At 38.5% G+C, this 26657-nt stretch overlaps 2 protein-coding genes across 8 annotated transcripts in view; one reads left to right on the plus strand and one right to left on the minus strand.

Annotated features, from left to right (window-relative positions):
• Positions 1–2803, plus strand: part of Cfap210 (cilia and flagella associated protein 210) — a 47577-nt gene extending 44774 nt beyond the window's left edge. For both annotated transcript variants that reach the window (XM_045148059.1, XM_004651725.2), the window contains exon 9: positions 2367–2803. In XM_045148059.1, the coding sequence (XP_045003994.1) occupies positions 2367–2708 (342 nt within the window). In that variant the 3' untranslated portion in view covers positions 2709–2803. The remainder of the gene's footprint in view (positions 1–2366) is intronic.
• A 3636-nt stretch (positions 2804–6439) lies between these two features.
• Ppig (peptidylprolyl isomerase G) overlaps positions 6440–26657 on the minus strand; it is a 56297-nt gene continuing 36079 nt past the window's right edge. For all 6 annotated transcript variants that reach the window (XM_045147217.1, XM_045147219.1, XM_045147216.1 and 3 more), the window contains 5 exons: positions 23348–23561; positions 21377–21544; positions 20336–20423; positions 11331–11467; positions 6440–11157 (listed from right to left, as the gene is read on the minus strand). In XM_045147217.1, the coding sequence (XP_045003152.1) occupies positions 10053–11157; positions 11331–11467; positions 20336–20423; positions 21377–21544; positions 23348–23561 (1712 nt within the window). In that variant the 3' untranslated portion in view covers positions 6440–10052. The remainder of the gene's footprint in view (positions 11158–11330; positions 11468–20335; positions 20424–21376; positions 21545–23347; positions 23562–26657) is intronic.

Consider the following 26657-nt stretch of genomic DNA (forward strand, 5'->3'; position numbering starts at 1 on the left):
GCCAGGTGTGGCTCTTATATTACTCCCAGAGTAACAGCAGAAATGTCCCTAGTTGTTGGGTTTGCCTGCTATGCAAGTATTCTAGTAGGCTGCGTGGAGCAAAATACAGGCCAGTTCTAAAATTCAACTGAGCAATATACACGTTCAATAAAAACGAGCACAGAAGCCAGGTGTGGTGGCTCACACCTTTAATCCCAGCACTCAGGAGGCAGAGGTGGGAGGATCACTCTGAGTTTGAGGCCAGCCAGAGACTATATGGTGAATTCCAGGTCAGCCTGAGTTAAGAGTGAAACCATACCTCAAGAAAACCAAACAAACAAACAAAAAAAGCTGGGTGTGGTGGTATGTTCCTTTAATCCTAGCACTCAGGAGGCAGAGGTTACAGTTTGAGACCACTGTGAGACTACATAGTGAATTCCAGGTCAGCCTCAGCTACAAGGAGATCCTACCTCAAAAAAAAAAAAAAAAAAAAATTAATAAACAAACAAAATGGGCATAGAGTATTTATGTAAGAGTGGTTATTAAAACAAACAGATAATCTAAGAAAGTCATAATCCATAAGGGTATGTGTTGTCCCACACCCTGAATTCTGTCAACTGAGAAGCTGAGATTTCTGGTCTATAAAGCATTCCAGGTCAGTCTGAGTGAGTGAGGCCCTGCGGCCAAGAATAACAAAAGAAGACAATGGCATTATACATCAAGCAGCAGCAAAGGACAACCCCAAAATATAGCTTATTTAGGAATGGCAAAGCCAACAACCAATCATAAGCTGCCCTGACATGAAATGTGTGACAGCACTTCCAGGGCAGGCTTATTTACCAGGCTTTCAGGCAGGTACTGACCGGGTGTAATTAGGCCATTACCTTTGGAGATGGCTTTGTTCTCACCTGTGCTGTGTGCCTGCTTGGGTCCCACTTTACTCATTGTAGGCTGGCTGGGTTGGTGGGTCAACTGCTCTGATCACCTGTGCTGGATGCTGTGTAGATGAATTCTCTTCCCCAGGTCTCCAGTTATTTCCAGCACTGGTGGGAGGGGGAGGGGAGGCTGTGGAGGGTGCCTGAAATTGTACCAGAGCTGCATCCCTGGTGTCTTCTCCTTTTTTTTTTTTGGTTTTTCGGGGTAGGCTCTCTCTAGCTCAGGCTGACCTGGAACTCACTATGTAGTCTCAGGGTGGCCCCGAACTCACAGTGATCCTCCTACCTCTGCCTCCCGAGTGCTGGGATTAAAGGCATGTGCCACCACACATGGCTCCTTTAGGTTTTTGACTTTGCAAGGAGGCTGCTGTGAGTGGAGAATCTCCTCACTTAGGTTCTGCTCCTGTGGCTCAGGCACAGGTCTCCCCAGAGACCAGGACCTGGATGGCACTTTGGCATGAGCTGATTCTGGCTGGTTGACTGGCTGCTGGAAGCTTCTCTCCTGTGGTTGATAATTCCTTATACACCTTCTCTTTTTGGTAGAAGAATGGACTATGGCATTTTTCTGTTTATTTCTCCCCCTGGACTGCTCTGGTGTGGCTACTATGCCATCATCTTAACCAGAGGTCTCTGCTTCATATTCTTTTAAATTAATTATTTATGTGACAGAGAAAGGAGAGAGTATGGGCTCGCTAGGGCCTCCAGCTACTGCAAACAAACTCCAAATGCATGCACCCCCTTGTGCACGTGGCTAACGTGGGTCCTGGGGAATTGAAGCTGGGTTCTTGGCTTTGCAGGCAAATGCCTTAACTACTAAACAATCCCTCCAGCCCTGCTTCATATTCTTGATAAAAGAATATAGTTGGTTTAATTCAGTTTAAACACTCCCTGATTTATTAATTTTATGTGCATGAATGGGGACAATAACTGCATGTCTTTTAACCTATCAAATGTCATAGATGTAAATGGTTAAAACAGGATTCTAAATTTAGAGGTTCAGTTTTTCTCTAAATGTTAGGCTTGTAATGATTTTGCTGTTGTGCTTAAAGATGTATCACATAAAGCTACTAATTAGAAGTTTGCTTGGTTATACTTTGGACACTTCTGAGAAGCGTGAAGGAATATGAGTACAGTTGTAAGAAGTAGTCATCATATCAAAATTTGTATTTGTAAGAACAGAAAACTATACTGCTTTTTTAAAATCATTTTATATTTTTATTTATTTATTTGTAAGCAGAGAGGGAGAATGGGCATGCTATAAACAAATGTACCACTTTGTACATCTGGCTTTTTGTGGGTACTGGGGAACTGAGACCAGGTTTTGGAAGCAAGCACCTTTAGCTGCTGAGCCATCTCTCCAGACCTTCTACTGCTATCTTTAAATGACCCATATTTGGAAAGTTGATGTTCTGAACTAACTTAAAATCTTTATTTTCTTTCCTTTTCAAATAGGCCAAAAATAAGTTCAATGCAAAACAAGAAAAACAAGAAGAATTAGATTACTACAGACTCACTGAAGCTCTTGCAGCTGAAAAGGAGAAAGAGTTTCAGAATTATGCCAGAGAAGTAATTGATCTTGAATCTGAATCAACAAACAAGTATATTTATCCTCTTGTAAAATCTGTACAGGAGGGACTTGGAGGGGGACGAGGGCCACCTTTTATGGAGAGAGGTGGATTGAGACCAAGCTATCAGGTAAACGATATCACTGGTGTCCAGCTCCCTTCTTACAGCTCTCAACGACCTAAATATGATTTCCAGAAGTCTAGGAGAAGGCTGGGTTTCACAATGTAAGAGAAAAGCCTGAGAGTAACAAGATTTATTGTATCTATAATGAACTACAAATATTAAGTGGCATTTCTATTAATAAAGCTGCCTATCTTGTAAAATTATGCCTGAGCTTATTCTCTAAATACTCCCACTTCTTGGGCTTTGTGGTTCCTGCAGGAGGCTGAAATAGGAGGGTCAGTTTGAGTTTGATGCCACCCTGGACTACATAGTGAGTTCAGATTAGCCTGAGCAACTGAGATCCTGTCTCAAAAAGCCAAAACCAAAAATAAAACCCCAAGTATATGTAAAGGCTCAAGGTTGATTCAAATTCATTTTCCTTTTGAATGTGCTAAAATATATATTGTTAATTTTATTTGCTGGGCATGGTGGTGCATGCCTTTAATCTCAGCACTAATGAGGCAGAGGTCGGAGAATTGCTGTGAGTTCAAGGCTACCCTGAAACTATATAGTGAATTCCAGGTCAACCTAGACTAGAAAGAGACACTACCTCAAAAAATTAAAAAAATAAAAATAAAAATAAAAAAGTGCTTTCAGAAGGGATGGAGAGATAGTTTAGTGGTGAAGATGCTTGCCTGTGAAGGGCAAAGACCCAGGTTTGATTCTTCAGTACCCATGTAACCCAGATGCATATGCACTAGGTAGCACATGTCTGGAGTTTATTTGCAGTGGCTAGAGGTCTTGGTACACTCATTCTCTTTGTCTCTATCTACCTCTCTCTCTAAAATATGTATTTATACATTTTCTTTTTTTAAAATTTTTATTAGCATTTTCCATGATTATAAAAAAATCCCATGTTAATTCCCTCCCTCCCCCCACACACTTTCTCCTTTGAAATTCCATTCTCCATCATATTACCTCCCCTAACAATCATTGTACTTACATATATACAATATCAACCTATTAAGTGCCCTCCTCCCTTCCTTTCTTCCCTTTATGTCTCCGTTTTAACTTACTATTTATACATTTTATATTTATGAAGGGTGTGTGTGTGCGCGCGCACACCAAGACCTCTTACCATTGCAAGTGAACTTCAGACACACATGACACTTTGTTCATCTGGCTTTACATGGGTACTGGGGAACTGAACCCCAGCCAGCATGCTTTTTAAGTGCTTCTAACTGCTGAGTCATCTCCTCACTTTTATATTTGAGAAAAAGGTAGAGAATGGAGGGCCTCTTGCTAATGCAAACTCCAGATGCATGCGCCACCTTATGCATCTGGCTCTACATAGGTAACAGGGAATTGAACCTGTGTACTTAGGCTTTGCAGGCAAGCACCTTAGCCACTAAGCAATCTCTGCAGCCCTTAAATGATTTGAGGGGAGAAGACAGAGAACCAGTGAACCAGGACCTCTGGCCACTGCAAATGAACTCCAGTTCCATGTGCCACCTTGTGCATGTCTTTATATGGGTACTAGGGAATCAAACCTGGGTGATTCCCCAGTACCCACATGCCTTAACCACTGAACCATCTCTTCAGCCTATCTCACCATTTTTAATTTGCATTTGTGCATGCATGTGCACGACTATGGGTGCACCAGGGTCTCTTGCTACCACCAACAAACACCAGATGCTTGTGGCATCTTATGCATCTGGCCTTAGCTGGGTGCTGTGAAAGTGAACCAGGGCCATCAGGTTTTGCCAGTACCTTTAACCAGTCATCTCCAGCCGCTCCTTTTTTTCTCCATAGGACCTATGTAGCCCAGGCTGGCCTCAAACTCTCAATCCACCTGCCTCTGCCTCCAGAGCACTAGGGTTACAGCTGTGTGCTAGTATATCCCACTGCCCTGCTGCATTCTATAGCACTACCACCATTTTGTGTGCCCACTAACAGGGGCACACTCTTAGCACTATCCTGTTTCAGTGTGTGCATCGTTGTGTGCGGTGTATGGTACAGAGCCCAAAAGACAATGTCAGATGTCTTCTGCTTTTCTGTGCTGTTCCCTTGAGGACGGAGCCTCCTGAACCCAAAGCTGCTGTTTTCTGTCCGAGTGGCTGCCCAGTGAGCCCAACTCTTCCACCTACCCCCACATCCTGCAAGAATGGGTGTCACAGGCTAGTGTGGTCGCACCTGACTTTTCACATGGCTGCTGGGACTCCAACTCAGGCCTAGTGCTTACACAGCAAACATTCTCACCCGCTGAGCCCTCTTCAGCCCCGAATACAGCTTTTAAATAGCATTAATTGTAAGTGACTGTGAAATTGTATCTCTGGCTTTTTTATTTCCTTAGTTTTGCATTTTTGGGGGGTGGCTTTAAAATATTAGTATTTTTGTTCATACTCACATATTACCTTCTTCTCCCACTTCTAATTTTTCTCTTTTGATGACAGTGAATTAATTTGAGTTGCTTTTCTAAGTATGGATGGGGGGATTATTAACTGGAATATACACAATTTACCAGCATCTACACTACTGAAGAAATTCTCTCCCCACTCCACACAATCATTAACTGCCACCAGCTTCTTGGGGAGATATGGGTGCTGGCAGTTTAAAGCAGAGCCTTCCAACCTCAAAGTGTGTGCTCAATAAGGCACACCTCCACCTCACCCCAAGTTGGTCTTGAATTTACAGTTCTCTGTCAATTTCCCAAGTACTGGGTTTACAGGACCGAACTATCACTGTGAACACCCTTTCATAGTCTTTTATTCGGAAGTAGTGCCCTGTTCCAGCCAAGCTGACCTGGAATTCACTATGTAGTCTCAGGGTGACTTCAAACTCAATGATCCTCCTACCTCTACCTCCTAAAATGCTGGGATTAAAGGCATGTGTCACCACTCCCAGCCCCCTTCACATTTAAAAAATTTTTTTTTGTTTATTTTTATTTATTTATTTGACAGCAACAGACAGAGGCAGAGAGAGCGAGAGAATGGGCGCACCAGGCCCTCCAGCCACTGCAAACGAACTCCAGATGTGTGCGCCCCTTGTGCATCTGGCTAATGTGGGTCCTGGGGAATCGAGCCTTGAGCCAGGGTCCTTAGGCTTCACAGGCAAGCGCTTAACCGCTAAGCCATCTCTCCAGCCCTCCTTTCACATTTTTTAAAGATAGCTAGATATGAATTCAGTTTTTCTTTTTTTTTTTTTAAGGTAGGGTCTCTAGCCCAGGCTAACCTGAAATTCACTTTGCAGTCTCAGGCTGGCCTTGATGTCAAAGCGATAATCCTACTACCTCTCCTTCCAGAGTACTAGGATTAAAGGCATGCATTACCAGGCCTGGATCAATGACTAATTGTTAACTAAGTACATTTTTTCCTAAATATGCCTAATTTAAAATAAAATAAAAACAAAATCTAGACATGTCTGGCAAGTCATGATCAAACTGACAGGCTTGAATTTGGAGCAAAAAGCCAAAAGCAGTATTATAGCATACAGTAGTGCCGATTCTAAATTCAGTCTTTAGCTCTGAGCAGACTGTCCAGAGGTTAGAGATTCTTGCTTGCAAAACCTGCCTGCCCAGCTTCAATTTCCAGTCCCCCACATAAAGCCAGCTGCACAAAGTGGCAGATGCACCTGGAGTTCATTTACAGTGGCAGGATGCTCTGGTGTGCCCATTCTCTTACTGCTTGCAAATATTTTTAAAAAGACAATCTCAAACTGTTTTTTACAGTATACTTTATTTAATACAATCTGAAACTATAAAAGTTAAACAGTTTTGAAGTTTAAATTCTGTAAAATGCAATTTTCAGAAAACAGTCCAACAGTTACTAGACTAATGAGAAGCAGCATTTTGAAAACAATTTTACAATTGAGCAAACATTTTATTTTTAAATTCCATTAAAAAAATATACATCACAGTGACTTTTGAGCTAGGAAAGAGCACATTATTTCCCCTTCCACCAAGAGCAGCCACAGCTTTGAACATCATCACATAGAAATACCCAACTCCCAACTTACTTGTCAATCTTTCAAAAACAACTCCACACACGAGGAAGAAAATACATAGTATGTGCTTTTGGTGACATGGAATTTTCTTTAAAACAAAAAGACAAACACAACTCAACCCACCATGACCTCCAGCACCAAAGAGCAACTGAACAAAATCCTTAATTTCCTTCTTTAACTCTGATGAATATTTCATGTGATCTGTTGTTTTCCTTTAATATTTATTTGTCCCACAATAGGCCAGAGTTTGCATTTGCCTGAATCTCTTCAAGGCAGCTGACTGAGAAGCCTACCACAGACAGGTATGCCAGTCAACACAGCACTTCTGGGGCAACAATTTATTTTTTATTCAGAAGAGTTCATTGTGATGAAAACCATGACCACCTGTAGCAAGTCTAACAAACTACAAAACGCACAACCTGCTACAAATACCAACTGGAAGATAAATGACTATCCATTATCACTAATACTCCAAATACCAGAAACCCAGTATGTTCCTAGTCAGAACAAGCAATCTTTTTTGTTGTTTTAACATAGGGTCCTCACTCTAGCCCTGTCGGACCTGGAGTTCACTTTGTAGTCTCAGGGTGGCCTTGAACTCAAAGAGATCCTCCTAACCCTGCCTCCCAAGTGCTAGGATTAAAGGCATGTGCCATCACACCTGGCACAAGCAATCTTTACTTGTTTGAGTTTCATAAAGATTGAGCTGATTAAATCTTGGCAAATTCTGAGGGCTTCATTATGTCATTTAAAAAGAGTATTTAGTTCTATGAAAGTACAAACTACAGTTTAACTAAAGAATGCTTTAACAATACAGTGCCATATTCTGTATTGTCTATTTCATTAACAATCTCTTTGTAGTGTTAATTTTCAAGGCAGATAGCTTAACCAAAAACAAATCACATAATCATGAAATTCTACATATTGAAATAATTTTCTCAGCTATCAAAACAAGCAATAAAAGCAGATGAAAACATTTTCAAAAGGACATTAAACCAAACACAGTTGGAAGAACTATAAACTCAGATTAGTATAAAATCAGTTTAAAAGGAAAATCAAATGGTTTTTGAAAAAACAGATGTTAAAGTAAAAGCTAAAAATAGCACAACTACTGAAAACAAGAAAAGGAAAGGACTTGGGCTATTTAGATGCAAGGGTAGATCTTGGGGGTACAATTAGTAGCTTAGTTGTTTTCTAAACTTTGTTTTGTTTTGGTTTTTCGGGGTAGGGTCTCTACTCTGGCCCAGGCTGACCTGAAATTCACTATGAGGTCTGAGGGTGGCCTTGAACAAAAGGCAATCCTCCTACCTCTGCCTCCCAAGTGCTGGGATTAAAGGCATGCACCACCATGCCCAGCATTTTCTAAACATTCTTAATGTTCTGAAAACAACCATAGTTGATTGTCTCTCAACTCCTTTACCACATCCATTCTAGAAAAACAGCTGACAAAGGGGTGGGGGAGCTATAAATAATGTTTATTAGCATGGAGTTGCTCTTTTGATGGCCCCAACAAGAGAAAACACTACTTATAGACAGTTTTTCTTTCCTCCCTTATGGCTACTTTTGGGAAATCTTGAGATTTTTGTAAAGTCCTTGTCTATAATGCTTAACAGATAAAGCTCTGGGATTATACAACACAAAAGTATTTTTACATAGAATGGACTTTAAAATATATATACACACATATGCTATTAGAAGTTCTTAAGTATTTATTGAAGCTCAAATACTTAATGATGTATTTTAAAGTGTAATTTACTAAATTTAAGACACAGTCAACATGTTTATAAAATATATGAGAACACAGTTTGGTCACTGAGACTTGCTTATCCTTAATGTGGGCTTGTCAGTCTCTAAGAAATTACCCTGGATTTTAATAAATACTTACTATTTTTGCTATCAGGGGAAAAATCTGGAATCCATTATAGGTATTTAAGATATTCCTAACAATCTTATAATCATGACACTATTCACTCTGTACCAGTTACAATGCCCAATGTATTGGTACTGTAATAATAATAAGAAGCATCATAATAGGCATCACTGTTTAGTACAAATAGCATTAATGAGTAGCTTATTGGCTTTACCAAGAAGCTATCTTCGTAATAGTGTTGACACTATGTTGACAAATATTAAATTACAAAACTCTCTAGAAGCTACTATTAATTGGAGTTCTGAAATATTTTTCAAATGAGGCAGGTTGTATGTTTGCTGGATGTTCAATGTTTTATTTAGAAGAAATATTACATAACAAAAGGCGACACATCACAAAAATAGCAAAATACAACACACAAAATTCTGAATGGACTTGGACATGTTTTGCATTTAACTCTGTAAGCTATCAAATTTTGCCTTTCTATTCTACTCTATTTGGCAATGTTATACGTGCCAAATTAAAATAATTTTAACAGCAAAATGGCATAAAGTCACCTGAATTGAAAGATGTCAGGGTCATAAACATGCTACAGTCTATAATGGTACATACAGAGAAAATGTGTATTTTCTTTCTATTTTATACTCACAGTTATGAGAGTCAGAACAGTTCAAGTTGAAAAAAAAACCATGCAAAATTAACATTCACTGCAATATAGGATGATGGCCAAAAGAGAAATATTACTGTCAATACTAATAATTTTTAGAGCCTATCTAAAGCTTAAGAAACCTGGACACATATGTTTTAGTGAGAAATATTTTGTAAACTGTGAAAATAGTTGGTAATAACAATGTTCACAAAAAGCAAAAATTTCAACTCTTCACAACCATGGCAACATAATCTCATCTTCCAAGGTATATAGTTCCTGCCAAATGCTGTATAACAGCAACTCGAGCTCAATCAGCACATTAATTAAAAAAAAAAAAACCTGTCATATTACATAGTTAACAGAAATAAACAGGAAAAGTATTAATACGAAGCAAACTATAGTGGAATTACAATAAAGTATAGAGCACAAGATAGGTATCTAAAGTCAAGTAACTAAAATCAAAAGTGATGATTTAAGATGAGAAATTAGGAAACTGCCGCAAGCCTCTATTGTAAATATAACCAGAAACACCTACACAAAATTTCCTGCTTCTTGTTACTTTAATTGCAAGGAGCACAGGTTTGTCCTTTTGTCAGCATGTATTGCAACCATCAGTTCTGCCTGTTTACAAATGGCCAATTAAGCAAATTAGGTTGCTATTGGCTGATTGTTGCAACACAAAAATTAACACATAAGATAGTATAACATAGCACACAGTATTACACCAAAGTTTTTTTTTTTCTCATTTCAAGTTTATTAAAACTTTAGCAGTACAAATTATCCAGGGAGCAGATTATCAAAAGATCAACTCAATAAAGTCCACATTTAAAAAAAAAAAAAAGGACAAACACAAAACAACCCCAAAATAATGAAAAGAACAAAAAGGAGATTCAACAGCAAGTCTCTAAAACTTAAAATTTAAGACAGGAAGGAAGTTTACACACCTCACTCATCCACTTTTGTCTTCATCTGTTCCAGGGCTTGATTCATGATCAAATTTTTTATTTTTGTCATGTACATGGTCATTTTCTTGACCCTTTGATTTTTGGTTTTCTTTTTCCACTGAGGACCTGGTCTTTTCACCCTCCTGAGTTTTCAGCGTGGAGGACTTGAATTCACCGTCCTGACTGCTTTGTTTTAGTTTTGACACTGGACTTGGCTCTCTATCAGCCTTTCTCTCCCTGTTATTATTTGAGCTATTATGATCACGACTTTTAGAGTACATTCTTTTCTCACCCTCAGAATTTTCTTTCCTGTGGGAACTCTTACTGTCTTGATTTCTATATTTTTCTTTGTTTCTACTTTGACTTTCTTCTCTCTCTGAGCTCCGGGAATCTCTCCTCCTCCTCCTCCTATCTTTACTTCTCGATCTTCCTGGTGTTCTTCTCTCTCGGCTGCGGGACCTTCCTCTTCTCCTGTACTCCTGGTCTCTGTATCTATGGTACTCCTTGCTTCTGCTGCGATCTCTGTCATGGCTTCTAGATCGCACTCTTCTGCTCCTGTCCCTACTTCTGCTCCGTTCTCTTGTTCTACTGTTGTAACTGTGTTTACTTTTAGTTAGATCACGTTCTCTACTCCTGGACTGTGCCCGTCTATCCTTTTCTTTACTTTTGCTATGATCATGCTCATTGCTTTTTGACTCTAACTGTTTAGACTTCTCCTTACTTCTGCTCCTTTCCTGATCTTTTCCTTTAGAATCAGACTGTTTCTCTTTAATGTTCTCATGATCCCTTTCTTTACTCCTTGACCTCATTCTCTTTTCTTCATGCTTGTTATGTTTTGATTCTCTTTCCTTACTCTTGGACTTCTCTTTGCTTTTACTTCTACTTCTGGATTTGGCCCTTTTCTTCACTTTGTTTTTATTGTATTTATCATCTTTTTCTGAATTTCTTCTGAGATCTCGCTCTTTACTGTCAGATTTATGGTCTTTAGCTTTCTTTTCCTTTTCTGCTTTTCTGTTTGGACTTTCAGAAATGTGTCTGTGATCAGCTATTTTCTTCTCTTTTATTCTAACTGGACTCTTTTGATTTTCTTTTACTTCATTCAACTCACTCCTAAAAAACAAAGGAATAAGAAGGATTGGGGATTGTTATGAGGAAAAGAAACATGATTATTAGCTTAGAAGATACTGAATATTGAAAGATAGAGAGATAATTAACATGGTCACTAATACAATAATTTTTGCACAGCAGTAAAAACACACTTGAAATAATAGGTTAACTCTTACTTATCTCCTTTGATCCATCTTTCTCCACTTGACACCCTCATTCGTTGAGCTCTTTGCATCTCTTGCCTCCAATGTGGAGGAGTCTCACTCCGCCTGAAACGATCTCTTGATCTGGATCTAGAAGGAGTTCGATAACGCTAAAGGAAATAAAGAGTAAAGAACATGTTAAAATTTGAAAACAAGGGCTGGCAAGATGACTTAGCGGTTAAGGTGCTTGCCTACAAAGCCAAAAGACCTCGGTTCGATTCCTCAGGACCCACGTAAGCCAGATACACAAAGTGGTGCATGCATCTGGAGTTCATTTTGGAGTGGCTGGAAGCCCTGGTATGCCCATTCTCTCTCTCTGTCTCTTTTTCTCTGTCTGCCTCAATTCTGCTCTCAAATAAATAAATAAATAAAATTAAAAAAAAATACAACAGTAACAAAAACATATACAGTGCTGGGTTGAAGTAAAATTTCGTATTTTTATGCCTTCTAAAATTATTAAAAATTAGAACTGGGGAAAAAAAACAAGTGTCAGTGTATGTGAGAACCTAGATTTGACAAACACAAACACACAGCTTTCAGGTAGGACCTCAATGAGGCAGGGAACCTTTCAGTAGTCTCATATAAAAAAACATTAACTACAGAAACTGGACAATTACATTTTTCTAGAAGTCTTGTCCACATGGTGCTAGACTATGCTAGATATATTAATTCTTACAAGTTTTCAAGTTCCCATTTGAATGTTATAAATACTTCGTCATTCAAATCAAGTATCATAAGACAGAGTAAAAATATAGATGTTCCTTTATTTAACATTTACTCAGCACTGAAGATGGCCAACCACCCTAATGATCTACTAAAGAAACATTAGTGAGCCAAGATATATTTGATTTTCTTCTTTTGAAATATATATTCTACAGGGCTAAAGGAACAACTAGATGAAAATATAATCACTGGTATTACATATATATACAACTACACAGAATGAACTTAAAAGATGGTATTTCAAAAATACAAAACAGAGCCAGGCATGGTGGCTCACACCTTTAATCCCAGCACTTGGGAGGCAGAGGTGGGAGAATCACCATGAGTTTGAGGCTGCCCTGAGACTACATAGTGAGTTCCAGGTCAGCCTGAGCTAGAGGGAGACCCTACCTCAAAAAACCAAAAAAGAGAGAAAATACAAAACAGAGGTTGGAGAGATGGCTTAGTGGTTAAGGTGCTTGCTTGCAAACCCAAAGGACCCAGGTTCAACTCCCCATGACCCACGTAAGCCAGATGCATAAGGGGGCACACACATCTGGAGTTCATTTGCAGGGGCTGGAGGCTCTGGTGCGCCCATTCATCTCTCACTCTACCTGCCTGCTTCTGTATCTCTTATTATTATTATTTTTGTTTTTTGAGGTAGGGTCTCACTCTAGCCCAGGCTGACCTAGAACTCACAGCAATCGTCCTACCTCTGCCTCCCGAGTGCTGGGATTAAAGGCGTGTGCCACCACACCCGACCCATCTTATTATTTTTGTTTGTTTATTTATTTTTGGTTTTTCAAGGTCTCATTCTTGATCAGGCTGATCTGTAATTAACTATGTAGTCTCAGGTTGGCCTCAAACTCACAGTGATCCTCCTACCTGTGCCTCCCAAGGCCCAGCTAAAATACTTGAAGGACAAAAATCACATGATCATCTCATTAGATGCAGAGAAAGCATTTGACAAAATCCAACATCCCTTCATGATAAAAGTCATACAGAGACTGGGAATAGAAGGAACGTATCTCAACATAATAAAGGCTATTTATGACAAAGCTATGGCCAACATAATACTAAATGGAGAAAAACTTGAAGCCTTTCCACTAAGATCAGGAACAAGACAAGGGTGTTCACTGTCCCCACTTTTATTCAATATAGTACTAGAAGTCTTAGCCATAGCAATAAGGCAAGAGATGCGCATTAAAAGGGATACAAATTGGAAAGGAAGAAATTAAGTTATCATTATTTGCAGATGACATGATTCTATACATAAAGGACCCTAAAGACCCTACCAGCAAACTGAGCTGATAAATACCTATAGCCATGTAGCAGGATACAAAATAAAAACACAAATCAGTAGCATTCCTATATGCTAACACCAAACACACAGAGGAGGAAATCAGAGAATCACTCCCATTCACAAACGCATAAAATAATAATAATAAAGTACCTTGGAATAAACCTAACCAAGGAAGAGAAGGATCTCTACAATAAAAACTTTAAAACAATCAAGGGAGAAATTGCAGAAGACACTAGGAAATGGAAAAATATCCCTTGTTCTTGGATCAGAAGAATCAATATTGTAAAAATGGCAATCTTACCAAAAGCAATCTACACATTTAATGCAATCCCCATCAAAATTCCAGTGGCATTCTTCACGGAAACAGAAAAAACACTCCAAAAATTCATTTGGAATCACAAAAAGCCTTGAATATCTAAAACAATAATGAGCAAAAAAAAACAAAACTGGTGGTATCACCATACCTGATTTTAACCTATACTACAAAGGCACAGTAACAAAAACATCATGGTACTGGCACAAAAACAGACATGTAAATCATTGCAACAGAATAGAGGACCCAGGTGTAAGTCCAGGTAGCTACCATGTCTCCTGAAAAACTGGGCTCATTTAGGTAAATACAGGGAGAACAGGAATTGTCCACGACTTCTCTCCAGAGACAACTAGAAAATATACTCGTAACTCCAGATACCATGGAGGAGGAAATTCTTAAAGATAAATTCTTAACTTGATACCTGTATTAAGAAATCAAAGGGGAAAGTAGGGGGAGGGAGAGAATTATCATGAGGTATTATTTACAATCATGGAATTTGTCAATTAAAAAAGAAAAAAGAATTTACAAAAATTGGTAACCAAACCAGGTGGCAACTTCTGTTTTATTATAATTGAGAAGCCAAGAAAAAGAAAGACCAATAAGAGAGAGAACAAAAAAGGATACAAGTTACCAGGACATTATAATGGTAATAAAGGTTGCTTCAGGGAGGAGCCCCTTCACTGAAACATTTAATTGGATAAAATCTAAAATATATTTACTTGATGCCAAAGATTTAATAGCTCACTGATGCTAATTTGTTGTGGTTTAAGGGTTATAAAAACTGGCTTTAACAAAAGGATGAAAGTTTATTGTTCACCTCTAGGGGGATTTATCAGCTTTATCCTTGAACCTGAGAATCGAGAGCCCTTTATATTATCATTATGGAAGTAACCTTGAAACTGAGCTTAAGATTCTGTTTCTCCCCTTGCAAACAAATTCCTACAAAAGTGGTTTAAACACTAACCATATATATATATATTTGTGTGTGTGTGTGTGTGTGTGTGTGTGTGTGTGTGTGTGTGTGTGTAATCTTACCTTATGAAAACAATCACTTGTTGAATTTGGTTCTTGCCTTCTAAACAAAGTTATTGAAAACAGCTGTGAGGAACAAATCCTATCCTGATTGGATTTGCCCATCTTGTATCTTTGGGGAAAAGTGGAGAACACTGATATTGCCTGGAGAGGTTTTGTAACATGAACATTAATCAGGAAAGAGTACTTGGGATGGCAATACTTGAGGATGGGTGTCAGAGCCCAACGAGGTAATGAACACATGTGATTGTGCTGAAGAGCTTGTCAAAAAATTCTAAAAGTTGCAACCCATTACAAACCTCACTTGCAGTTTTCAGTATAGCAGCAAATCATGTAGCTGCTTGGGAGTGATGAACAGGTGTTTTCTTCTCTCTCCTTTGGTACCAGAGCCAGGTGTTTAGTCCATAGATGTTTTCTCATCCTCTTACTTGCTGTGTGGCTAATCAGCGATGGGCAGCTGCTGCACTGTGTCTTCACTGCCCAGTCCTGGCGGCCTCTTTCAAGCACATTTCCTCCCCGCCCCCGTGTGAAATATCATTTTACAACTTGAAGTATACTGTTTTTGAGGACGGGATTTTGTAAGTTGCTTCCCATCAGAAATCCTGTTTTTCTAGTTTAAGGTCTGAGTCTGAGATTATTCCAATGGAAGGCAAGCATTATTTTGCAGATAGCTTTTCTTTTTCTTTTTCTTTTTCTTTTCTTTTCTTTTCTTTTCTTTTCTTTTCTTTTCTTTTCTTTTCTTTTCTTTTCTTTTCTTTTCTTTTCTTTTCTTTTCTTTTCTTTTCTTTTCTTTTCTTTTCTTTTCTTTTCTTTTCTTTAAGCTTACTGGTAAAATGTCTTTAAAATTACAACAAATGTAACTGGTTGCTGCGATGCTTATTTTTCTGTATTTGCTTACACATTAAAATCTTACAAAGAAAAACTGGCTTTAAAACTCTCAGTAAAGTAAATTAGGTTCCTCTATTTGTCAAGGTTTTTACTATTAGAGAAACTGAGTCTAAGACAAAGGTTCACGCATAATAAGTGTTTAATTTCCAAAGATGAGGTACTCATACCAAAAGACATTGTGACTTTAAAAGTAGCTTCTGTTTTATTCTAATTCTATTGAATGGTCATCACTAGGTTTAATCACTTAAGTTTAAGTGATCTAGTTTCAGTAAAGATAACTTTCATCTTCTGTTAGATAAAATATGTCGGGATAACTTATCTAAGCCTTATCAATTTTATATCTGGATAAGACAAATTGTTTTATGTTAATGAAAATTCCTATGGTGTACAAAATCAATTGCTATCAAGATTAAGCTAAACACATTGGTTGTCAAATGGCGTTTTCTCTTTCAAAGCAGATTTATCAAGGGTTGTATTAGAGCTTAGCTGTTTTGGCTCAAAAAGACCAGATTCCACTCTATTATATGTAAGGTAACTGTTTCATTTCTGGCAACTCAAGTCCAGTGCTTGTAACAACATTAACTCTAAGACATATTCACCACTTTAGGGTACAGCCTCATGCTCAAGCAATGGTTCTCATCTGAGAGAAATAATTTCAAGCTCTCTGGTTCTGTTTCCAATGTTCACTGGGCAATTGATACACCCCCAGGTATCTGGACTAATCAAAAGATGTTTTCAAACACAGGTGCTAAGACTTTATACTGTCTTACTTCTTGTTTTCTGACCATCTCTAGGTTAAATTAATTAGTTTAGATTTGTGTTATTTTCAAGACTGATAACATGTTTGCCCTGTATTTATAGCTATTAGACATTTGTTTAAAGGATTAAGATGTGCCTACTTTCTATGGCTCAGATATAACCTATGCTACCACAGGACAACCAAATTTTAAAGGGCTGGACAAAATGACTTCAAGCTCTTGTGCCATTCTGTAACTAAACTGGTTTCAGTAATCAAATGTGCTCTGTATGTACATACATCTAGGTTGGTATTAACTTCCTTTCTAAGTGTATTAATAACCTATGCAGAAGCCAAAGCCAATGGAATCATCAGAGCTAAAAGGCCAATATTTTGGCCTGTATTCCCAGGTCATGAAGCCACTGGAGATGATGGGACACTTCTATACTGGCCCCCTAATAAGTCACCTGTCTTCCTGGTCAGGGAGGATACAGAGACCCAAACAAGAAATTGGTGTACAGTTTAAAACAGGAGAGTCACAATTGAGGAGCAATCAGTCCACCTTACTTCCCAAAAAAGGGAAAGCTACTTGGCTAGCACAGCCCTGACTCATCCTAACAGACAGAAAACACCACTAAATTATAGGGCTACTTCTGGGTCCCAAAAGTCTCCTTTGGAGAGCCATTAGTGACCTCCAAAATTAATACTTGATTAAATTTTGGCTATCTGTTTAGTCTTAAACACTCAAAGAGAAATGTATAACCGAGCTGAGCATGGTGATATATGCCTTTAATTCCAGAACTTGGGAAGCAGAGGTAGAAGGATTGCTGAGTTCAAGGCCAGCCTGAGACTACAGAGTGAATTCCAGGTGAGCCTGGACTCGTGTGATACCCTGCCTTGGGGGAAAAAGAGAGAGGGGGGAGGAGAGGGGAATGTATAACCAAAGATAAAAGGATACCTCAAATATACAAATGATCTACTAAGTAATACAAGAGCTTCCCAAGAGGGGAAACAAGCAAGGCCTTAAGACATATTGAACTCAGCCCTAATAATTCAAATTCTATAATAAAGAAAAACAACCACAGATGTCAAAAGAGTTATTTTCAAATCTGGATAGATAGATGACACTGACCAAAGGTTGCTTAATGTAAAAGATTTCCTTATACTGGGAACAACAGTGAATCTCTTCTAACTTGTGCCAGGACATCCTTAAACAAGTCCTGAGACCAAAAATGTATTTGTATAGCCTTTAATAACATGCAGTGTCTGTATGGTACCAACCTTTGGCCCTGGCTACCCCCAGGACAAATTTTAAAAAGGTACTCTGGAAGGCTATTATACAAAATATGGTATTCAAAGTTAAATGTTGTATGTTTCTGATAACTCTGCTAATATCTTGACTGTTTTACAAGGCATACGAAAACAGATTCAGACATTACTGTGTCATTCGATGAACAGTCCTGGAAGAAAATCTCAGGCAACTCCTGATCAGATGGTCCTGAGACACTGCAACTCCATCTACCTGGGTTCCCTCAAATTCTCCCCCAAGACCGAGAAGTCCCCAAGAAGAACAGCCCTGCAGGCAATCAGTTTGCTGTGTGTCCACTTCTCATTAACTCCTTACTTTTATTCTTTCTCCCTAACACTCTCTTCCAAAACTATCTTCCTGCACTCCATCAATACACTTTTGGGGTCCTTTAAGAATAGTTCCTGTCACTGGGAGAGATTCTCTAACTGCTACAATTTCTTGCCCCATTCAGCAGGAAATAATTAAGGATCTGACATCATCGTCCCTTTGTCCATTAACAGCAGTTAGTGTCTTCTCATGAAAGGGGGAGGACAGCCATGAGTTCAAGGCCACCCTGAGACTACATAGTGAATTCCAGATCAGCCTGAGCTAGAGTGAAACCCTACCTTGAAAAACAAAAACAAAACAAAAATCTTAATTTAAGGAAGCCAATTATATTTCAGACAATATGATGATAAATTGAATCAACACAGTGAGAGTAAAAGTTGATAAAAATAGATAAGGATTCCAAAGTATTAAGGAGACAGGACGATAGAAACTGCATATGAATAAAATATTCAAGGTATGAATGAGAGGAGAGAACCAAAATGATTCTTGGGCTTTAGGTCTAAGGCAGTGTATAGGTGGTGGCACTGGTGATTAACAGCAGGAAGCTAGAGGAGGATGTCTGAGAAGTGGCTTCACTGAACTATCTATCATGCTAAGTTTGAGATGCCCATTAGTTAATAAGCTTCTGGTGTCAAGAGGAGCATATGGAAATGTAAATTATCAGCCATGGAGTAATGAGATTGCCCAAGGAGAATATGCAATATGAAAAGAGCTAGATGCTTGATATACTATAATATTTACAGGCCAGGAATAGTAGTGGGAACTAACAGTGTAAATTTAAGATAGTCTTATCAAAGAAATAGGGGAAAAAATGATGAAAGCAATAGGAAGAAAATATTACAAGAAAGGAGGTTATGTAAAATAAAGACTGAGAAAGATTTAATGGATTTTTGTAACCTGGAGCTGAAACTAGAATAAGTTCTATTTTTCCACAGAAAATACTCAATTTTTTTTTCCCCCAGTATTTATTCATTCATTCATTTATTGAGAGAAAGAGGCAGACAGAGACAAAGAATGGACATGCCAGGGCCTCTAGCCACTGCTAACAAACTGCAGACACATGTGCCACCTTCTGTATCTGGCTTACATGGGTACTAGAGAATCAAACCTGGGTCTTCCCATCTCTCCAGTACCGTATTTCTTTTCTTTGGTCTTGCTCTAGCCCAGACTGACCTAGAATTTAGTATATACTCTCAGGGTGACCTTCTGAGTGCTGGGATAAAAGGCATGTGCCATCACACCTGGCTCTTTTTGTTTAAAAAATATTTTATTTTTATTTATTGTGAGAAAGAGACAGAAAGGGAGAATGGGTGCATTAGGGCCTCCAGTCACTGCAAACAAACTCCAGATGCATGTGCCACCTTGTGCATCTGGTTTACATGGGTCTGGGGAATTGGACCTGTGTCCTTTGGTTTTGCAGGCAAGTAACTTAAAATGCTAAGCCATCTCTCCAGCCCTGTCTATTTCTGTTTTCCCAAAATAAATGAATAAAAGTATTTAAAAATAAATTCTGATAGGAAAATCTAGTGATTTGTAGTAGAGTAGAGATATGAATAGGAAGTACTAAATGTCAAAAACCCTAATCCCTTAGAACAAACAATAAAGGGGGGAAAAAACCTCACTCCCTTTTGATGTCTGGCTTTATTTTTTACTTATTTATTCATTTATTTATTTGAGGGGGGGCACATAGAGAAAGAATGGGCCTCCAGCCACTGCATATGAACTCCAGATGCTAAGCCATCTCTCCAGCCCTCTCTGGCTTTATTTTTCAAATAGTTTAAAGTCCACGCTGGCCTTAAACTTGCAGCAATCTGTTCGCCTCAGCTTCCCTAGGGCTGTGACTATAGGTGTGAGCTCCACTTCAATCCCATTTTATACAATGTAAATATACAACCTATTTTTACCTATGAATTTTCAGTTTGGAAGTCCCAACACACCAACATAAATGCTGGATGTAAAGTGGTGCTCATGTCTATGATCCCAATGTGTCTATGGCAACAATAGGCAGTCAGGAGAATCCTGGATGCTTGCAGGGTAGTCAGGTAGAAGAGAGTACAGACACACAACTTGAGATAGTCCTCTGGCTTTCACAAATATGCACCCATACACATAAATTAAAAAAAAAAGAGGGGTGCGAGTCTAAATCATTGTCATATATCTCCAAAATTTTAGTAGGTTGAATACTACACTAAAATTTACAAATCTTTTAAAAATACTAATTTCTTTTTTCTGGCAGTAGTAGGGATCAAACCCAAAGCCTTGTGCATGTTACACAAACATGCTACCACTGAGTTACAATATATAGCACTCAAACTCTTTAAGGAGGATAAATGCAATATAATTAATATTTCTGGCAAAAATCACTTACCCTTGGTCCTCTGCCTTTAATTTTCCTGCCAGACCTAGTAACTAAGAGTCGTCTCTGGTATGAAGCAGGCTGGGAATTAGGTGGATTACTAGAAGTAAGTAAAGGGAAAGTTAAAATAAATTATCTTTATAAAATGAATTAGAGAAGACACCTTTATGATCTTTATTAGTAAGTTTATTTTTTATTTTTTGGTTTCCGAAGTAGGGTCTCACTCTAGCCCAGGCTGTCCTGGAATTCACTATGTAGTCTCAGGTTGGTCTCGAATTTAAAAGCAATCCTTCTACCTCTGCCTCCCAAGTGCTGGGATCAAAGATATAAGCCACCATGCCTGGCTGAAAATTTTAATATACTCAGGAGCTCTTAACCTAAAAAGCTCTTAAATCATAGAGAAAGTATCTGGGAAAACATGGAAAAATGTGAATATTTGCCCAACTGTCAGTGGCTAAAGAGTATTTCTGGTCATTAATGCCTAGGACTCAGAAATGCTAGTAGTCTTGTAATTGTGAGAATGAATATACAATTATCCGGCGCCAAAGGCCAGTGAGACCTGTTTAGCAAAAAAAAAAAAAAAAAAAGCTTATTCCTAAGATGAAACTAATTTGACAGTGCTAAGAAAAATCAACATGGAGTAGCTCAAAAAAGGGCCAGTGGGTAGGGATAGGAAACAATTTTAAACTAACTTACTTCGAAGTACCTTACAATTGGTTATGACCAGTTGTTTAATGATGAGAAGCAGATACAAGCTGGTCAGAATTAGCCAAGTACACATATGATGATATATATAAAAATATGCCCCTACCCCCCAAAAATGCAGGCTGCTGGGTGTGCTGGAACATGCCTTTAATCCCAGCATTCTGGAGGCAGAGGTAGGAAAATCTCCAGGTCAGCCTGGGCTACAGAAAGACCTTACCTCAAAAAGACAAAACAAACAAAAACAAGAGTGATCTTGGAACAAGCTTACCAGTAAAATCCTATCTAAATATTTTGATGAAAAGTTCTATGGAAAGACAAGGAAATTATGAAATACAAATAATCACATACCACTCTCTCTCTCTTTCTCTCTCTCTGTTTTTCCTTTCCTTGTCATCAGCTTTAGGAGGACTTTTTCTCATTAGGAATCTATTTTCTGGTATTGGAGGGATCTCTTCTGGACGGACAGTAGACTGGGATTGTGCTTCAATATTTTCAGCTTCACTTTCACTAGATGCACTTAATAGAAACACACAAAACAAGTTTCATTTGGTTATGTACCCACTGAAAATTCTCAATTGTTACTTCTTTTTTTCCTATCACAGTATCCATATCATTGTGTCCCTTATAAAAACATGATCACATGGAGCAAATCTTCCAGTGCTCAGACAAACCAAGTAAGCAGTCAAAAAAATCCAACAAAAATAAAAACCATGTTGCCACACTTAAAAATATTTTTCAAGGACTGAAGAGATGGCTTAGCAATTAAGGCGCTTGCCTTCAAGGCTGGAGAACCTAGGTTCAATTCCCCAGAACCCCCAGGTGGACAAGGTGGCACATGTATCTGGAGGTAGTTTGTAGTAGCTGGAGGCCATGGCACACCCACTGTCTGTCTTTCTCCCTTCTTCTCTCTCTCAAATAAATAAATTAATTAATTAATATTTTAAAAAAATTTTCAGAAAGAAATGTATGTTTTTTTCCATAAAATGAATCCAAATTGTGGGCTGGAGAGATGGCTTAGTGGTTAAGTGCTTGCCTGTGAAGCCTAAGGACCCCAGTTCGAGGCTTGATTCCCCAGAACCCACATTAGCCAGATGCACAAGGGGGCACATGCGTCTGGAGTTCCTCTGCAGTGGCTGGAGGCCCTGGCGTGCCCATTCTCTCTCTCTGCCTGTCACTTTCAAATAAATAAATAAACATTAAAAAAAAAAAAACAAAAAAAAGAATCCAAATTTTGCAACAAAAGGGAAATGTAATGTGTTCTGATAAATTTAAAATACAATTGCTTTAGAGACAATAGCCATATAAAGATAAATTATAAAAACAGTAAAGAAAAATACAGTCATAATTTGCTTTTGATTCTTATACATTATGGAAAAGAGTTAAAGGGATAAAGGGCAATAAAACTGGTATAAAAAGCCCTGGTGCACTCATTCTCTTTCTCTCTGCCTCTTTTACTCTCTCTCTCAAAAAAAAGGAGAAACAAAAAAAAATTGTTGGTTTCCTCTAATTCACCCTAACACTATAATCCTCTTACAAAATATAAAAATCTACACTGGCTGGGCATGGTGGCTCATGCCTTTAATCTCAGCATTTGGGAGGCAGAAGTAGAAGGATTACTGTGAGTTTGAGGCCACCCTGATACTACATAGTGAATTCCAGGTCAGCCTGGGCTAAAGCAAAATCCTACCTTGAAGAATCAACAAAAATACCCACCTACACACACCCGAGGAGGGAATAGTAGTGTGTCCTTAATCCCTACACTTGGGAAACTGAGGTAAAAATATAAGGCCAGCCTGGGGCTACATAAGATCCTGCCTTGAAAAGAAAACAGCAACAACAAAACCCTAGACCTGGCATGGTGGTGGGCAACTGTAATCTTAGCTGCTTGAGAGGTAGAGGCTAAGGACAATGAGTTTGAGAAACTCTGTATAACTTAAAAACAAAAAAGCAAAAACCAATCCCTGGCGCTAGAGAGATGGCTCAGTGGTTAAGGTGCTTGACTGTAAAGCCTAATGACCCAGGTTCAATTTCCCAGTACCCACATAAAGCCAGATACACAAGGTAGTACATGCATTTGGATTCCATTTGTAGTGGCTGGAGGCCCTGGCATGCCCATTCTCTCTCTCTCTGATAAATATTTAAAAACAAAAATCCCTGTAATATAAACCAGAAGCATAATTTCATAGAGTGGACACAATATTAATTTAAAGGTTTGGGTGAAAATTAAAATCGATGGCAAATATAAAATACTTCTATTATAATGTTTCTACACAATTGATTCAAAATTTCAATATATTTAAAGCTACTATTACAAAAGACCTTTTCTTGCTTTTCTTTCTCTTCTTCTTTTCTTTCTTATGTTTTCGAGAATTTTTCCTATGTTTCTTTTTTCTTTTTTTTGATTTCTCTTCAGAAGCACTTTCGGAATCAGAAGAATCAGAGGAGGACTGAGAATCACTTGAGCTATCTGAATCACTGGATGATGATGAAGATGATGATGACGATTTATGCCTTTTCTTTTCTTCTTTCTTAACTTTAAAAACAAAAAAATATTTTGATCAGTAATTATTAGACAACTTAAAGTAGAAAGCTAATTTTTTTGTAGATTCTTATTAAGACCATATGAAATACTTAGTTCATCCAACTACCTGAACTGAGAGGTATACCAAAATCAAGACAGAGGATTAGAATCCAAATTTTCAGATTCATGTGTAAAAATTCTAAACCAAGAGCTGAGTGGTGGCATACAACTTTAATCCCAGCACTTGGAAAGCTAAGGTAGGAGGATGGCCTTAAGTTCAAGGCCACCCTGGAGCTACACAGTGAGTCTCTGGTCAATCTGGGCTAGAGTGAAAGCCTGCCCTGAAAAAAAAAAAAAAAAAAATGAAGAAAGAAAAAAATCTAAACCAAGTTAACTAAGAAACATTTGAACAAAAAAGTTTCAAGGAAGCAGGGTAATTTTTTAAACTCTTCAGATTCTAATTTTAAAGTATTCTGTAAGAGATAGAACTGGAAAGGGTTATAATAGAAAACTAGTTTATATGAACATGGGGCTTATAGTTTAATGCCTGAACAAGTATCTAATTTAAGAAATACAGCTTTAGCTAAGAATGGTGATAACCTACCAAGAAAACAGGGGGTGGGGGGAAAGAGATAAAGAAATACAGCTTTAGTTAACATGTACTGGTACAAGAATTTGTCAATGATGAATAAATGTTTTTTTATCATTTTATTTATTTATTAGATATAGATAGACAGAGGAAGGGAGAGAGAATGGGCATGCCAGGGCCTCTAGACACTGCAAACGAACGATGGGCTAACATGGGACCTGGAGAATCAAACCTAGGTCCTTAGACTTCACAGGCAAGTGTGTTAAGCACTAAGCCATCTCTCTAGACCAAAGACATTTTGTTTCTCTAAAAAAGGTCTGCTCAAGGTGAGAGTTGATGTGCTAACTGGGTATGGTAGTACACGCCTTTAATCCCAGCATTCAGAAGACAGGTAGAATTGCTGAGACTTTGAGGCCACCCTGAGACTACACAGTGAATTCCAGATGAGCCTGAACTAGAGTGAGGCTGTACTTAAAAAAAAGGGTCCAAGCATTAGAGCACTACGCTCACTGTGGTTTCTTCAAAGCATGACATGGGCTTCGCATCTCCAATATTTTGCTTTTGCATTTGTTAAACTAGAAATGGAAAGTGAGGGAAGTGTGACATGTACAGTGTTCAACCCCAAGGCTCAGTAGTTGTGTGAAGTTTTACACATCAGTGCCACCTGACCTCTTCTGTGACCCCTAGCTAGTCAGAAGAGGATGTTCAACACATGTGGTTTATCTCAACTCTAATGACAATCAATGATCCCAAGTTGTTTTTTTTTTTTTTCCCCCTTCTGACTTTATCAAAAACAGTATTAGGGCTGGGGAGACTGCTAGTGGTTAAGAGATTTTGGCACTTAAATGTGAGGTTCTCTCAGGCTGGAGACCACCAAGTTTGACTCCCCAGAGCCCATACTGGGCATCTGTAACTACAGTATGCAGGGGTGACTAGTTCTAGGTTCTGTAGACAGACCCCATCTCTAGGAAAGATATGGGGATGAGGGCTGGAGAGATTGCTTCATGGTTAAGGGGCTTGCCTGAAAAATTTAAGGACCCAGGTTCAATTCCCCAGGACCCATGTAAGCCAGATGTGCAAGGTAGAATATGCATCCGGAGTACGCTGGTAGTGGCTAGAGGCCCTGGCACACCCATTCTCTCTCTCTCTCTCTCTCTCTCTCTCTCTGACTCTTTCTCATTCTCAGATAAATAAATAAAATATTAAAATAAATAAAACGATATATGGAAAAAAAGCAGGGGGGAGGGGAGGGCATTACCATGGGATATATTTTGTAATCATGGAAAATGTTAATAAAAATTAAAAAAAATGAGAAAAAAATATAAAAAAAGAATGTACTGATCTGAAGAGTTTTTTTTTTTTTTTTTTTTTTGCAAGCAGAAAGCGAGAAGAGAAATAAGACAGAGAGAGAATAGGTATGCTAGGACCTGTAGCCACTGCAAATAAAACTCCAGATGCATGTGGCTTATGTGGGCCCTGGGGAATTGAACCTGAGCCTTTGGCTTTGCAGGCAAATGCCTTAACCACTAAGCCATCTCTCCAGCCCTCAATAAATGTTTAAATCAATCAGTTCATGGTGGTAATGGTAAACTAATACATAAAATATCTATCCTGCCTTTTCTATCATTAATAACTCAATAGATGAAGGGACGTTGCTCTTCTTCAGAAGTAGTCCAGAAATAAGTGAAAAAGGAAGTATACTTAAATATTCTTTGTAACTCCTAATGAGGCACTGAAAGAACACCAACGGTTGCTGAGGAACAACATTTGCTATGTGAAACAAAACAGAGAAAACACATAGAACACAACAAAGGATAATGGTGGAAAGGCCAATTATGGGAAAGGCAAAGGACCTAGCTGTCAACAGTACATTTAAAGACAGAAATGGAGATGGTGAGAAAACCCACAAAGCAAATGTTAGTTGGATATGGTGGTTCAAGCCTATAATTCCAGCACCCAGGAGGCTGAAGTAGGAGAACTGCCATGAATTAAGCTAGCCTGGGCTACAGAGTGAGTTCCAGGTCAGCCTGGACTAGAGATATTTTTTCTGTTTTGAATGGCATCTAATATGTTGCCACACTAGCCTCTAATTACTAGGTTCAAGTGATCTTCATGCCTCAGCCTCCCAAGTATGTGGGACCCCTGGTTATATCACCATCCCTGGAACAACAACAACAAAAATTATTACTCCAGTCTCAATGTTCACAGTCCCAATGTTCAAGCTTTATTTGGATCTAGATTCAAAGAACAGTAACACATTACTTAACATTAAAAACACACACACACGAGTAGGGGCTGGAGAGATGGCTTAGCATTTAAGGTGCTTGCCTGTGAAGCCCAAGGATTCATGTTTGAATCTCCAGGTCCCACTTAAGCCATATGCACAAAGTGATATAAATGTGCAAGATCACACTTGTGCACAAGGGGGCAGATGCATATGGAGTTCTACTGGAGTGGCTGGAGCTCTGGGGTGCCAATTCTCTCTGTCTCACATACACATAAAGAAAAAAAAGAGAGGA

The sequence above is a fragment of the Jaculus jaculus genome, chromosome 4, assembly GCF_020740685.1.
Source record: "Jaculus jaculus isolate mJacJac1 chromosome 4, mJacJac1.mat.Y.cur, whole genome shotgun sequence".
NCBI classification, from domain to species: Eukaryota; Metazoa; Chordata; class Mammalia; order Rodentia; family Dipodidae; genus Jaculus; species Jaculus jaculus.